The sequence below is a fragment of the Rhea pennata genome, chromosome 1, assembly GCF_028389875.1.
Source record: "Rhea pennata isolate bPtePen1 chromosome 1, bPtePen1.pri, whole genome shotgun sequence".
Taxonomy (NCBI): Eukaryota; Metazoa; Chordata; class Aves; order Rheiformes; family Rheidae; genus Rhea; species Rhea pennata.
Window position 1 is genome coordinate 87,994,550 of NC_084663.1, and position 16,517 is coordinate 88,011,066.

General features: G+C 41.0%; 1 protein-coding gene across 4 annotated transcripts in view; it reads left to right on the forward strand.

Moving 5' to 3' along the window:
- Nucleotides 1–213: 213 nt before the first annotated feature.
- The window catches only part of SPICE1 (spindle and centriole associated protein 1), a 28,051-nt gene continuing 11,747 nt past the window's right edge, over nt 214–16,517 (forward strand). For all 4 annotated transcript variants that reach the window (XM_062571588.1, XM_062571598.1, XM_062571605.1 and 1 more), the window contains exons 1-9: nt 214–324; nt 1,763–1,810; nt 2,880–3,026; nt 9,491–9,593; nt 10,397–10,518; nt 12,141–12,238; nt 12,520–12,662; nt 12,888–13,028; nt 13,883–14,148. In XM_062571588.1, coding sequence (XP_062427572.1) covers nt 232–324; nt 1,763–1,810; nt 2,880–3,026; nt 9,491–9,593; nt 10,397–10,518; nt 12,141–12,238; nt 12,520–12,662; nt 12,888–13,028; nt 13,883–14,148 — 1,161 coding nt within the window. In that variant the 5' untranslated portion in view covers nt 214–231. The remainder of the gene's footprint in view (nt 325–1,762; nt 1,811–2,879; nt 3,027–9,490; nt 9,594–10,396; nt 10,519–12,140; nt 12,239–12,519; nt 12,663–12,887; nt 13,029–13,882; nt 14,149–16,517) is intronic.

A 16,517-nucleotide genomic window follows, 5' to 3' on the forward strand; every position in this document is an offset into this window, starting at 1 on the left:
CTTCGCTGGGCAGCGTGCGGCGACCGTTAGAGCCGCGCGAGGCGGGCTGAGCCGCGCGGCGACCGTTAGAGGCGCGCGCGCCGGGGCGAGCCGTCGCCCGCGTTCCTCCCCTCAGGGGCGGGGAAAGAGCCCCGTCCCCTCGGCAACGGGCGGGCGCGCGCAGGCTGTTCGGGCCTCCGCGGCGGAGTGCGGCCGTTTCCGCCTCCTGCTCTGTCCGCGCCGCCGCCGTTGATGTCGTTGCTGCGCGGGCCGCGGCCCCGCGGGCCCTGGGCTGCGGGCAGGAAGGGCCCCAGGAAGCCGGCGGCGGCCAAGCGAGACTGGGACGTAAGTGCTTCTCTTTCTCGAGTAGAGAGCCGGGCCTCTTCCTCCTCCTGCGGCGGGTAGCCGGTACCCGCGCAGGGCTCGGAGCCTGGGGCTGGTGGGCGAGGAGAGGGCACCTGAAGGTCTCACGGTTAAGTGCCGTAGTTACTGTCTGTGTCTCGCTTCATCCTTGCTGGCTCAGGCTTTGCATAGCGTTCACTGAGGCCCGAAACTTTACCGGGTTGCCCCCAAGTTGGGTTTCTGAAAAAGCTTATGGTGAACCTGGTCCTTCCTCCGGGTTTGTTGCCCCATAGCAGTTCCTGTCGGGTCTGTTTGGGGCCGAGTCGGGCAGCAAGGCGAGTCTGATCTGGATCTGGCATGTATTGTGCCTTTGGGGTGGCATGCAATGCACGCTGGCTTTTCACCAGATATAGAAAGACTGGTGACTCTCTGTATCCATAGCCATATTGCTTGGCGGGAACCTCTAGAGATCACCAATGCCATGCTTGGAGTGGGATTGTCACCCACACTAGGTCGGGTAGATCAGCCCTGTCTTCAGCTGAAGCTTGGAAACCTCTGAGGAAGGTGGACCATGTCTCCTGGTACCTTTTTCTAGGGCTGCACTACCCTTCTGATGAATAAAACTTAACATGGTATAAAGTCAATACAGAGTTCTAAGATTTGGGTTGTGTTTTTTGTTTTTTGTTTTTTTTTTTTTTTTCTTCTTCTTTTTTCCCATCAACCTTTTTTACCTGCCTTGAACCAGCAGGATGAATTGATGTTCATGAAACTTTGTATTATGTGGCTGTGGCACTTTTGATCTGGTATCAGGTGCATTAAGGATGGATTTATAGGTTTGTTCAACTTTGGCCTGCGTGAAAAGAAGAGAAGGAAAAGGCAGTACTTTTTTCGATACCTACAGTTTTTAACAGCCTTAGCATGTAAACACAGAGGTATAGGAAGCTACAAATAGAGATGGCCAATTTGTGTGTCTGTGTGGATTCTAGGGGGAGAGGATACCATGACAGGGAATTTTGTGTGCATTGCATAGGTATGACTGCAATGATTATAAAGCCCAGTAGTTTTCAGAGCCTTTTTACAGTGGACTTGCTTACAGACAGAAGACTACTTTTGTTGCTGTCATGGCTGATTAATTTTAACATCTGTGGGGCTTGTGACTCTTCATTTCCCCGGTCTGCTTACAATTAAGCCTTCTAATTTGGAACCTGCTGTTGCAATTTGGAACCTGCTGTTGCTTTAGACTGAAGAGTGTGCACAGTCTTGATAGGGATATCATTTTTGCTGATTGTTTGCTTTGCTAGCAAATGCTTTACAATGTTGTAAAAATATAGTTATATAATTTTATACTATTTATGTTGTAATTTAAGGCTTTTTAATGAAACTGAAATCCATTTCCTCCTCTGTTCTTGCTTTTGATGTGATCCCTTCTTCCTTTCTGCAGAGCACTGTCCATGATTTGACAGTCCATCGTGCAACTCCTGAAGACATAGTGAGTTAAAAATTTATCATTGCTCCTCCTCTAGGTGATTTATCTGGTTATCTAACATAAGTGTGTACTGTATTTATGGTTATATTTTTCTGGCGATGCTTAATCTCTCTTTTAAAGCTTTTGAAAATGTTAGTCTTAGTTGTTAGTGTTAGATCTTTGTTTATGGTGTTTTATGTCTACATCTATCCCTCTGGCAATCAGAGTTTTAGTCTCCTGTCTCCATTAGGAAGTGTTAGCCATGTTTTTCTTTCAATAAAGTATTTACCATCATAAAATAAACAAAACTCCAGGGGATTAGTCTAAAGTTAAGTCTCATCTCTGCTGGAAGGACTGAAAAACATGTTTTATTCTGATTCTCTGGTTCTAAGGATCTTCAGTTTTTCTTTAAACAATTTTACATCACTTTTTTACATTGAATGACTTCTTCTTTACAAAGCATAACATAAGCATAAAAGCATCCTACCTAAGTTTTGCTGGTTGCGCTTATTGCGAGGATCAAATAGGCCATATGAGCAATTGTTGATATCAATTTGTATGTTTTGAGAGGCTAGTCGGGACAGATGGAGATGATGGGGAGAGAAACTTGACTCTGTAAGTTATTGGCTTGATAGCCTTTAACAAGCACCTCACATTTAATTTTACTTATTAAAACTGAGCATATGTGTCTCGTTATTGGAAGAACAGTGAGAACGTCACTGATGATTGACACTGGTGTTAAATTAGGGAAATGCATTGTGTCTTTTTACCTATCTTGTAGGTGGGAGTTTTTTTCCTCCCCTACAGTTGGGAAAACTCTTGCCAAGCCAGTAATATAGGGTAGAGGAAAACAGACTTCTCCTCTGTTACCTTTGGAGTAACTAAAATTTCTATATTAATTTGGTTGATACTGATGGGATTTGACACTTCTGGATGTTTATGAGATGATCATTGTTACTACCCTGAAATTGTAATAAGTGGTATTCAATGCATGAGTGATAAAATTAAGAAAAAGTACATGCTAGCATTGTCCTGCTGCTTCTGCTTTAGATTGTCCTTTGATTTTGAACTGGTTTCTTTAATGTTTTTGTAGCTGCGTCGTCATGAACTACATAAGTCAAAAAACAAAGCACTAGTGCATCTGGAACTACAAGAGAAAGCACTGAAAAGAAAATGGAAGAAGCAAAAACAAGTGGCTCCTGGTTCCTTGGAGAAAAGGAAATTGACTCTGATGCGTGAGGTGAGAGCTAAATGTGCATTGTCAGCGTAGGAAGCTTGACCAAACACACACCTTTCCTCCTGTTCCAGATAATTTGCAGTAGTTGTGGAAATCTGCTCTTGCACATAGGTCAAAATTTGCTCTTACTGCGTAACTGGATTCCAAGTGTGCAGACATGCTCCCTCCTCTACATGCTGTGTGCTGTTTTCAGTAAGGCAGTGATTGGAATAGGCTGTATAACATTTTAACTGAGCTACACAATTGGTGATTTCTCTTTTGTTGCCTGGCTGTGCCCTGTCTAGCACTGCATTCTTGTTTGTGTCTGTTGAACAAGAACTGTGCGCTGTGAAAAGGTGAGCATTATTTGTGCTCTTATTGTTGTCTGCCCTCCTCCTTTCCCTACCTACATATATTTCTTTGTTTGATGGAAATAAAAATATTTATTTTGCGGGGTAGGGGATAGATCTTTACCTGCCATTGCTGCATTTAAAGAGAGAAAAGGCAGAGTCATAGGGTCAAAAAGGATTGGTAAGAAATCGGTAAGGGAAGAAGAATTGACAAAACAAAGGTTGAGAAGCTACAGTTGCTAGCAGATAAGCTTGTCATCTGGGAGTCAAGCTTCTTATTCTCTAGGCAAGTCTGAAGCACTCTGACTGGAAATGTTAATATTATTTAATTTGCTTTTGAATTTTTCACTGTATCAGCAAACCCAAGCTTAGCTAAGAGACAGTAGCTTATCACTGCTTCAGATCAACCTTTTGTTTCACATAGCAAGCGATTCCTTGCCACATACTATGAAAACCCATCTCAAAATATGCTATTAATGAGCTTTCAGACCTCATCAACATTTGGTCAAATTGAGAATTGCTTTTGCTGGAGAAAAATGAAAATGAACAATGTTCACCTATTACTTAAAATAAATATGATTACTAGTCCTGTGAGTGTGCAGTAGGTTGATAATCAAAGACCTCTTCTTCCTTTCCTCTGTTTTTTACAGATTTTCAGAAATCTGTGCATTCTGATAACATTGATGCATAGCACAAAAACAGAATCACAGAATCATAGAATAAGTAGGATTGGAAGGGGTTTCGGGAGATCATCTAGTCTAAGCTCCCTGCTCAAGCAGAGTCACCTGGAGCATGTTAGACAGGGTTGCATCCAGGCGGGCTTTGAAGATCTCCGGAGAAGGAGATTCCACAACCTCTCTGGGCAACCTCTTGCAGTGCTCTGTCACTCTCACAGTGAAGAAATTCCTCCTCGCGATCAGGCAGAACTTCCCGTGGTTCAGTTTGTGCCCATTGCCTCTTGTCCTGTCGCATGGGACAACTGAAAAGGGTTTGTCCCCATCCCCTTGACACCCTCCCTTCAGGTACACATTGAAAAGATTGCCCCTCAGTCTTCTGTCCTCCAGCCTACACAGGCCCAGCTCTCACAGCCGTTCCTCATAGGGCAGATGCTCCAGCCCTCTGGTCATCCTCGTAACCCTACACTGGACTCGCTGCAGTAGATCCATGTCTTTCCTGTAATGGGGAGCCCAGAACTGGACACAGTACTCGAGATGAGGCCTCACCAGGGCTGAGTAGAGGGGCAGGATCACCTCCCTCAACCTGCTGGCAAAACTCTTCCTAATGCACCCCAGGATACCATTGGCCTTCGTGGCCACAAGGGCACATTGCTGGCTCATGGTCAGCACTGTCCGCCAGCACTCCCAGGTCCTTCTCTGCAGAGCTGCTCTCCAGAAGGTCAGCCCCCAGCCTGTACTGGTGCCTAGGGTTATTTTTCCCCAGGTGCAGGACTCTGCACTTGCCCTTGTTGAACCTCATGAGGTTCCTCTCTGCCCAACTCTCCAGCCTGTCCAGGTCTCTCTGAATGGCAGCACAGCCCTCGGGTGTATCAGCCACTCCTCCCAGCTTGGCATCGTCAGCAAACTTGCTGAGGAAGCACTCTGTCTCTTCATCCAGGTCATTGATGAATAAGTTGAACAGGATGGGATCCAGTACTGAGCCTTGGGAAACTACACTAGCACAGGCCTCCAGCTAGACTTCGCAACACTGATGACAACCTTCTAAGCTCTGCCTTTCAGCCAGTTCTCAATCCACCTCACTGTCTACTCGTCTAACCCACTTCCTGAGCTTGCCTAGGGGGATGTTATGGGAGACAGCATCAAAAGCCTTGCTGAAGTCAAGGTACACAACGTCCACTGCTCTCCCCTCATCTTCCCTCATCTACCCAGCCAGTTATTCCATCAGAGATGGCTATCAGATTGGTTAAGCATGATTCCCTGGTGGTGAATCCATGCTGGCTACTCCTGATCACCTTCTTGTCCTCCACGTGCTTGGAGATGACATCCAGGAGGAGCTGTTCCATCACCTTACCAGGGGTGGAGGTGAGGCTGACTGGCTTGTAGTTGCCTTAGTCCTCCTTCTTGCCCTTCTTGAAGACTGGAGTGACATTGGCTTTCTTCCAGTCCTCAGGCACCTCTCCAGTTCTCCAGGACCTTTCCAAGATGATGGAGAGCTGCCTGGCAACAACATCCGCCAGCTCCCTCAGTACCCATGGGTGCATCCCATCAGGTCCCATGGATTTGTGAATGTCAAGCTTGCCCAGAAGATCTCTAATCCAATCCTCCACAATCAAAGGAAAGTCTCCCTTTCTCCAGACTTTCTCCCTTGTTTCCAGGCTCTGGGATTCCTGAGGGCTGCCCTTAGCAGTGAAGACTGAAGCAAAGAAGGCATTCAGTAATTCTGCCTTCTCTGTAGCCTTCCTCACTAGGGCCCCTGCCCCATTCAGTAGCGTGCCCACATTTTCCCCAGTCTTTCTCTTCCTGCTGATGTATTTGAAGAATCCCTTCTTGTTGTCCTTCACATCCCTTGCCAGATTTAATTCCAAATGGGCCTTAATCTTCCTTGCTGCATCTCTACATACTCTGACTGCATTCCTATAATCCTCCCAAGTAACCTGTCCCCTCTTCCACATTCTGTGTACTTTCTTCTGTCTGAGTTTTGCCAGTAGCTCCTTGCTCACCCATGCAGGTCTCCTGCCCCCTTTGCTGAACTTCGTTCTCCTTGAGATGCACTGCTGTTGAGCTTGGAGGAAGTGATGCTTGAATACTAGCCAACTCTCCTGGACCCCACCTTGCTTCTAGGGCCTTAACCCATGAGATTCCTCCAAGTAGGTCTCTGAAGAGCCCAAAGTCCGCTCTCCTGAAGTCCAGGGTTGCAATCCTGCTTGTTGCCTTACTTCTTTCCTGCAGGATCCTGAACTCCACCATCTCGTGGTCACTGCAGCCAAGGCTGCCCCCAACCTTCACATCTTCAACCAGTCCTTTGTTGGTTAGGACAAGGTCCAGCAGGACATCCTTCTTCATAGGCTTCTCCACCACCTGTGTCAAGAAGAATTGACAAAACAAAGGTTAAGAAGCTACGGTTGCTAGCAGACAAGCTTGTCATCTGGGAGTCAAGCTTCAAAACAAATGAAAGTACTTAGAATTAAAGATCACCAACTAGATAACAGTTTGAAGTCTGTTTCTCCATAAACACAGCAGAATTTTTGTTAAGGATACCATACTAATCAAGCATCAAACTTTAATTTTGACATTTGTTATTTTCATATTTTTCTTCCAAATGCATTTTAATGGAGTATTCAAATAAAACTGTGGACTACTATACGAATTTCCCTAGTGTAATAGCAACAGGTTCAATAATACTTCCATTTAGAAGCAAATTACATATCACTAAGGTAGATCAGCTTTAAGAAGTGGTTGGATTACCTATTACATGACTTTGTAATTAGAGATGTAAAACTCATGGTTAGGAAACAATCTGCTGTATTTTTTGTCATTTCTAATGCTGATGCACAAATTTTAATTCCTCCTGAATCTTTCCACCTCATCTTTAAGAGAGAGCTTTTTATCAGCATACCCTATTTCTACTTTTTAATGAGAGCAGATGTACTTCAGTGTAGGAAGAGGAAATAATGCCAGACAAGATGGAATGCGCCTGAGTTTTTTTGTTAGAAACATTGGCCTTTCCTTGTGTGCAGAAGAAAAGATATATGAAGAAGAGTCATCATTTTTCCCTATCCCCAGCTTAAATCCTGTTTGTTGCTGGGTCCTAGCATTCAGAGTAACTGAGAGACTCTTCCTTCTGAGTCTGCTAGTACAGTTCAGCCACTGTGGATTGTCTGCTTGCCTGTCTTGTCTTGGTAGTATTTTCTCCTTGTTTACTGCTGTGAGAGCTCAGCTTTCTTAAGCCTTTTGACTCCTGCTCAATTGCAGAAGTCCAAGAGAAAACTAGGGAGATACTGCTGTTAGTGCGCTTTTTCTTGTACTTGCGAGTTGAAGAGAAGGGGAGTAAAAGTTGTGAATGGGTGAGTGAAATAGTGTTTTTAATTTTCTGGGGCTTTGTCTGTCTAAAATCTAAATGAAAAAATAATTTGAATTGGTCTCTATAGCTGTGGTTTGTGAATATGTAGTTACCACTGGTTGGTTCCATAACAATGCTTTGCTTTAAAATAACATCAGTGTATTACAGTAAAGGGTAGATAGTGAATTGATTCCCATAATGGGGAGTCCCATTTAATTTTCTTTAATAACAGTCTGAAACAGGAGGGAAGATTAGTATCACCTGTGAATTGCATTAAAATTAAACTAGGAGAAGCTGTAGCTGTCAGTGAATACGGCAAAGATATGTAGATGGGCCTAGTGAGATTAGATGGGTAATGTCACTTTGTTTACTACCAATCACAAGCAGGCAAACTAATTTACCTTGGGAACAATACTCTAAAAATGTTTGTAATGTATTCAGCAGGAAGGAGAAGCTTAGGAAACTGCTGATGGTGAAAGAGATCTAGTAGAGAGGGTAAAGACAAATTAACTGGGATTATTTTTGGCTGATTACATACATTGCCATAGTTTTAATTGCCTTAGGCAAAAAAAAAATCACATTTTGGAGCAGGTAATTTTTTTCCTTCTGCAGGTCTGAAATGAGTAAAGTCCTGCATCATTTTGACATGAAACTGCTAAACAAAAAACATAGATTTAGTTCATATTGAGTGTAAAAAAATGGAATAGTGACTTGGCAGAGTAGATTACATGAGGTGATTAAGAGAGATGGATATTTGCTGCTTTACTAAGTTGGTTGTGAGGAAAAATGTGATATATTGCAGTGAAGTTCAGGCTCAAAAGTCCAGTCCAGAATGGAAACAATATATGGGGCAACTTCCTGACATAGCAAGGCATAACAGAATGAGAAGTTGACAGGTGAAATGCTATTGCTAGAATTTTTGAATGAGGCTGAATATAAAACATAGGCAAACTTATCAGTGGACACTGAAGGAAAATATAGAGCATATAGAGCTTTGAAAGAGCAGCAATCCAGTCCCTCTTGTGATTCCTGGGTGAGCAGAAATTGTTGCTGTTCTCAGATTTTGTGTGGGAGAGCATAAGTGAGCTTGTCTTTTCTATGGCAACTTCTAAAGTAGTTACAGTCTCTCTGGACAAATTCCACAAACAATAATGAAGTGGAGATCATTTACACATTTGATCTCCTCTCAGGTCTTTAAAAAGTAAATACCTTCCTCCCAATCTATGTATATAATTTTATGATGTCACCATTTCAAACTTTGTGCAAGAAACTACAGGTGAAAGAGGAGCTTTGAGTTGTGCTCTGCCTGTGGGAGTCATTTCTCTAGGCAGCTTCCATTAGCTCACAGTAGCTGATCGCTTTTTTCTTTAAACTCAAAGACCTCCTTCCTTAAGCTGACCTGTCACAGTGACAGGTCATAGTGATGGACTTCTCTGAGCAAGACCTTGGATAGGAAGCTGTATCTTGTGAGAAAGAAGTGGAGACTCTCAAAAACGTCTTTTGTTGCCAGGTGTAAGCAGCTGTATTCATATCTTTTGAAGCTTTTATGAAGTTACATGGTTTAATTTTTAGGCAGGATTTTCAACTGTCAAAGCTATATGAAGAAAATCTGTCTGAATTGGTTTGGATCTAATAAAAATGGTTCATGGTTTTTGGGTGTTTGTCAGAGGTAAATAAGTGTCTGTCTCGACAGCATTGAGATCAATTGATTTGAAGCTGTGCCCTGACTTTCTAATCACCAAGTGTATGTCTTCATTTTGATGAGCATGTCCTAAACTCTCAGCGTCTTGTTTGTGTTGGGCTGGGGACAGAACAAAAGAGTGAGAGGAGATGAGTGGAGTGGTTGTAATAAGAAAGAGTCAAGGCTGATTGGGACCTCAGTTGTAATAACTGTTTATTCACCTTATTTTTCAGAAAAATAAGATGAATGATTGTAGCACTCAGAATGAAGTATGGTCTTTTGATCTATGTTGAATAAAGATCTAATTGCACAGTGCAAACTTAGTAAACATTGGCTTTTTAGCTGTTCCCTTACAAACTGCTTAGAAGAACACTACCAAAACTCAGAGGAAAAATCAGTCTGCATAATATGAAATATTTCCTTATATGTTGTGCTTTCAGATACTCTCTGATCAGTACCAGTTGCAAGATGTGCTGGAACGATCTGATCAAGTTATGGCTGTGGTGAAAGACTTGTTTGGGGATGCTCCTCGCAGGCGAGCAGGTAGATCTTCTCATTTATATATGGTAGTACATTTAAGGTTATCTCATTGCTTTTTTGGTAAATAGTCTTGTTTTACAAAGTTGTATGTTGAGCATTCTTTTAGCTATCTTTTTTTCTGGTGAGCTAAAATAGTAGAATTAATCCTGCTGATGCTGGATGGCACACAGGTGAGGGTAATACTTAACATGGCACAGGAGAGTGAGGTGTGGCCTGTTATCCCACTGTATCAGTCCGTTGTGGGATTTCTGGTCGCTTACTCTGAAATATCTGACATTGGCCACTTTTACAGTCAAGGTACTAGCCTATACAGAGAACTAGTTTGATCCACTGTTGTAGTTCTGGTTCATTACTATGTGCGTTGACTTCCTGCTCTTGGATATCATTGAGGATTTATCAGTAACTCATGAACAAGACTTCTCCTTTTCTTATCCTGTCCATTGAGTCCATATTGGGCTGGAAGGCAGGACTGGCAGTTTGCTTGTAAGATTCTAAGCTTAGATTCTTTTCTCTGTAGGCTGTCATTCTCCTTTGCTTATAATGATTATTTCATCCTACGCGAATTTTCTGTATGAGCTTATTTAAGCAGGGGAGAAAGAAAGAACCACAGAACATGACTGAATGTGTTAAGATAACTCTGTGTGTGGTCTTTGGCAGTTACTCAGACGTAACATACATCCCTGGGACCCTTTCTGTGCAGAGTGCACAAACTTGTTTTTTGGTACGAAGTTCTGAGGCATAGTGCAGACTGAGTCCTGTACAGACAGGACTGTATCATATTTCCCTATTTTGGCTGATTCCTCTAGGTTTCCCTAATGTAACAATGGCTCCTAACTGTGACCTAGAATCTTCTGAAGGACCTGTTGTACAGAAACGTGATCCTCCCACTCGGCTTTCCATGCTTAGTGAATCTGTCATGGATTCCCAGGTAACGTATGTTCAGTTCCATCTATGTCCTATGGGGTTTTTTTATTAGCGCTAAATGAGGATATTCAAAGGAAGGGTTTCCAAGCAGACCTAAACCTTTCTTTGGTGTATTGTATGCTGTGTTGATAACATACAGAAAAACTACATTAAATGGAGGTGAATTTATTTTGTGTGAGTCTGGGAATCTTGATTTTGGATTTCTTACCCTTTGAGACAAGTTTCTTATGTATCATACTGGCATGCTCTCTCTTTTAAATAGTGGGAATTTTCAGAAAGAGAACAAACTAATTGCAGACTGAAGAAAACAACTTGAGTGCCACTTAACTAATTGCCAGCTATTGCGATACGCCTGGGAGGTTTAATTGTGTCAGCATATCTGGGTGCGTAGCCAACTGGTCTATGATGATATGATACGATCATTTCATATGATCATATATGTATTTCTGATTGTGCATCTGTAAATGTACCCCAGTTGACTCTGCAGCCTTGATAGTCCTTCAACTTTTAATACTTCGCATTATATTACAATTATTTAGATTTGCTTCAGAAGTAAATTTTTAGTCTTATTGTTTAGATTGTTTCAGTGTTCTCTGACATGAGTTATACCAGGAATGCTTACTTTGGGCTGAGAAGAGGTATATGAAACTTCTGAAAAGTAGCTCACTGTGATGAAGATCAAAAGGATTGCGCAGTGAAAGTGCCTTTTCTACCATACCTGTTGTCATATTCTCATGATTCTCTAATCCTATTTCCTATTGGCTTGCACAATGTGTGCAATTTGAGTTGCAGTATTGCTCTGTCGTGTCTTTTTGTGTATATATCTTTTTTAATACGAAGATTTATTTTTGTAAGCTGTGAATTTTATGTACAGAGTGGTATCAGTGAATGCATGTGGCAGAATAGGCTTAGATTTTTAAAAGAAAACACTATTGGTAGGTTTCTGCTAAGCTTTTGTGAGATTTGCTTTCCCTTATATGCCTATGAAAATCCTAGTTAAAGGCCATCTGGTGAGGCCTACCCACTGAGACTGAAAGTTGCAGGAATTCTAATTCCAAACATTAGTCCTCTAAGTTTTGTTAGGAATGTGATATGTAGGACTATATTTCCTTCTGGTTGCTTCTTTATGCATAGAATGTAAATGTAATCATGTAGATTTCATTCCAAGGTTGATTAGCTTCTAAAGTCAAATGACTGAAATTTTAGAAATACTATAATTTAGGTTACCTTTTCCAAGTTCTGACTGCTCTTGCTCTATGTTTGTTACGGTACAGGCCTTAAAGCTTTCTTTTTTCTTTTATAATCCTGCAGTGTGTATGGCCTTTCTTAGCTAAATAAAATATTGGATATTGAACTTGCACTTGTTTTGTTCTTTCCAAGACAATTGTCAGTATCAGTATTTCTCGGATACGATGTAGTTCCTCAAAAACACAAATCTCTGTGGGAAGGTTTTAGCTTTGTTTTGGAGGTGGGGACCGAAACACGTTTTTGTTTTGGTTTTGTTTTTTCCTTGAAGCACTTCCACGAAAATGAAATAAATTAGTATTTCTTCCTAATGACAAATTAGTATTTCTTCTTTGAAAATGCTGAGATCCCTTTTGTTTTCTATGTGGTTTCCTAAAAAAGGCTCTTAATGAGGTGGAAGAGGAAACATCATCCATCTTTCAATCAGAAGATGAACAGCATGACTCTCTGAATTTCAAGTCCAGCATGAACTCTGACAGGTCAGTGCAAATATATTCATTCAGGTTTCCATCTCCATAACATTTGACATACAGTTAAAAGGATCTTGTGTAGGAATAGTTAGGTTACTTTTTTTGTTCTCCTTCATGAATTAAAGATATGTTCCTAACTTCAGAATTCCAGGGAAAGCTTTTGTTGTAATCTTGAGACTCTTTGTGAATGAGGAACTCGTGAACAGTTACAGCTATTTTTAAAAAGCTTTTTACCTACAATCACATTATTATCATGTTACAACTCATTGTTATGCTTGTTTTGAATATAGGTTACTCCAGTTATTGAGAGAAGAAAATTCTTCAGAGAATTCTCAGTTATGGGCTGAAAAAGAAATGAAAAAAACTACGTTATCACAAGAACCAAATGTACCTTTGACTCCAACAACTGCTTCTCCATCATTGGATCGTTCAGGTTGGATTTGCCAAAGCACAGCCTCTCAATGGATATTAAGCTGTTAACAGGATCTTATCTGGAATTCTTTTTGGTGTGGATGAGAGAAAGACACATGCTAATCTAGCTCAGATGAATTTCTAGTCAAAAAAGGCATTATTTCCATATACTTACTTTGAGACATTTTATTATTGGGAACATACCTGAAGTTCTTTATGTGTGTTTTTCGTTTTGTTTTTAAATCAGCTCTTAATGCTACCAGTGAAGTCAAGAGAATTCATTCAAGGCTTCTGAACGAAGAGGGAGAAGGAACTGTGGACTCCACTTACACTGTGAGACAAGTGCTGAACCCAGACTCAAGGAAACAAAAGCAAATTTCAGCAAAAGGTTTAATACTTTTAAAAATAACATACCTGCCTTTGACCAAGATCCTTAGGTTATAGGAAAATGTAGGTTGAAAGGGACCTTGGGAATCATCTAGTCAAACTTCCTGCTCACAGGAGGTCTGACTCCAAAGTTTGGTTAGGTTGCTCAGGGTCTTGTCCAGCTGAGTTCTGAACACCTCCAAGGGTCGACGTTCCATAACCCCTTTGGGCAATATATTCCAGTGTAGTCTGCATTTTCATTGACAAAGTCCATGGGAAGTTGGGAACCATATATATGGTTCTTTGATGCTACCCATTTCGTTGTTAGCCATACTGTTCTCTCCTATGTGCTTTTTTCTCTCCCATTGTCTTCTCCTTGCTATGTTGCACAGATTTATGATGATTTTCAGTTTACTTAATCAGCATGTATTTGCATATGGGGATTGACATCAGAAACAAAACCTGTAACATGGAGAAACTGGTATAGAGGAGTCACTTGCTAAATGTGAGACCTGAAAGCAGCTGCTCACTTTTCGCTAGCAGTTCACCAGCAAAACGTTTCTGTGCTTTTAATTGAGAAAGGTGAAAGTATAAGCAGGTATCTGAGATAAAAGCAGCAAACCATGATTCTTGGGAGCTACTAGTATAGTGGCAGAAAAGGTGGTTTTCTTTTTTTGCTTTCCCTCCCTCCCCCCGAAGATCTGAAAATAACTTGAAAGACTGAGGACATTCTTTGATGGTCCATTATAGCTCAGGGTCAGAGAGGGCCTCTCCTTTGACTTACTTCAACAAACACTTAATGTAATTTCACTGGGATTAGAAGCTTTCTGTACAAATTGAAATTTCAAGGACTTCCTTTTTTTTTCCCCTTCCTAGTGAAAAGGAAACAAGCTGCACAGAACTCTTCCAGACAGAAGAGAGGTGATTCTTATACTAATTCAATCCCCACTGACCTTCCAAGGGACAATAAATCCAGCCTGAGTGTTCTCAATTGCATGATAAGCAAAGTAGAGCATGAATTGGAGGAATATGAGCGATGTACAGGCCGTGAGGTTCAGGAAACTCAGAAAAATGAAGGCCTCACTGGATTTACATTGTCACTGGTGAATGTTCTCTGTCGTTTAATGCGCTACCTCAGAGAGGTGAGAAGACTTTGAATTGCTTCTGTAGAATGGTAAGAAGAGGTAAAACTTTTCATCTGCTAGAAACAGATCTCCCTAATGAAAAGGGAGGAGTTGACTGCAGTGAAAGTCTCTCAGGGACTAATATCAGAACTTAGTGAAATAGTTTTGAAACTTGTTGCTTAAATATGTTCAGAGTTGTAGCATGTTATGAACTATATCTTTGTTTGCAAACTGATTTTCTTCCTTGCCTTCCCTTTGCTTGTGGGCCCTGACATCATTTGAAGACCTGAATTTCTTGCAAGTATTCCCTCACTTATCTGAGAAGTAAAGGTGATGATTCTTATTCAGTGGCAGATTGAACAAAGATGACTGAAGCAGTCACCACTACCAGCTGCTTGTTTTGCACTTCTTTGTAGTAGTGGGATGGCTTAACAGATGTATAGTGGCTTCTGAGCTGCTGCAATGTATGTATTTGTATATTAAAATAGCACAAAATTAGTTCTGGCTTCCTTTAACATGCAGATCTGTAAACTGCAGCAAAAGTTGTTGTATTGCCATTCTAGCCCCCACAGCTAGGAGCAGCGACTTTGGGGAGACTAGCAGGACAAACAGTTGTATATGGTAACTTGCAGTAACTGCTGGTAACGTGATGTTGTAACATCATGTGTTTATCAGATGCTGTGACTCAAGATGTCTTCTGCTGTTGTGTTTTAAGGTTTCTACCTCTGATCTGAGTGTAGGATTCTCTGGATCTTTTTTTCTGCTGTCTCAGTCCTCATTCTGGGAGCACTAGGTATTCTTCTGTGGAAAACTGGGAAGTTTGTATTACACAGTACTTCTCTTTTGAAAGGTATTAGACAGCTGTCATCATTTGCAAGCTGTGTTTTGCAGAAGGCTAAGAATTTGCCTGGCGTTAACAAAACTGAGCTTTCATATCTAAAGCAATATACTTCCTTGGATCATGTCAATGAAGCCAACCATTCTCTTTCCCTAGTTCGTGATTTCAAGGAAGAAAAAAAAGGCCTTTCAGAAATTTCAAGATTTATATGCTGACAGTCACACCTGATCATCTGAGATCCATATAGTGCTTTTCCACTGACAACTTCAGATTAATTTCATTAAATAGCATTGAGTTAACCTCTATCCTGAGCTACCAGTCGGAGAGGCTACTGTGTTTGTTCAGTGTTCTACCAAAGTATGAGTGCTTACAGAAAAACTTATGTAGCATCCAGAATGTTTGATGTCTTCAGTGTCCTGGAAAGCAATTTTGTATACTGTATCCTAAGAAATACTTTAATTATTTTCCTTCTTCCTAATACTAAGTTCCTTACTAATGGAAGGAGTTACCTAAGGTGATTTTTTCATTCTACTTTGGATAAAGATATGGAAGGAGATAGGCATGTTCTAGGAGGGAATTTTTTGCTTTTTGCTCCCTTCCCTTTCACAATGAATGTAAGAGTTGGAAATTATCAAGCCTTGCAACTTTTTATCACTGTGATGTCTTTTTGTTAAGCTACTAGGTGAACAAAAAAAATTTTGTCGTAAGGCCAGAAAGTAGCAGAGCCTGCATTGCAGGCATCTTGAGAGTCCTCAGAGGCTATTTATCTCTGACACTAGGCTAGGCTCAAATCTTTAGGACTGCACTTAAAATTGAAAGGAATGGTGATAGATGCACTTTTGAAATTTGTCTCTGCCCACCCACCATCACTTTGACTTTAAAGGGAAAGGTCTATTTAATACCAAGTCTGATTAAGCTATAGAGAATGTGTAAGAATGTATACAGCTAGGTTATAGGTGGTTGTAATATTTACAAGCTTTTTCAAAGTTATTTTCCATTCCCTTATCCAAGAAACACTAGCTCAAGAATATCCTTGCCAGCAGAATATTCTTCAAACCATGGCAAAAATGACAACTGTAGTGACTAAACTGAAGTTTTGAATTGCAGTTTGAAATTATCATGAGATATGCCATAGTATTATTTGAGAGAAAGGGAAGAATTTGAGCATCTCTTTTTTTTTTTTTTGTCTTCCTCTCCACACTCATCTTAGAGAGAAGACTGTATTAGATCTTAAATTTCTTTGCAGATGACTTCCAAAAGCTACTCCCTATCAGGCAGCCATCCTTTTCCCTGTTTAAGGACTCTCTCAGGAGGAACTGTTGAAATTCAAGTTTCTAGCCCTTCTTAGACTAAAGTTATATACTAAGTAGATGCAAATTCAGGGCAGTGGGGTTTATTTTAGACATTTTACTCCTCTAAAAGAAAAGTATTTTTTAATAAGTAGGAGATTGTGTGAAAGTTTAATAGCTGAGTAACTTGTAAAGTTGAAGTTAATTTCACCCTCTGTAATAGTCTTGCTTTCTTCAAAAGATTACTTTTACCCCTCATC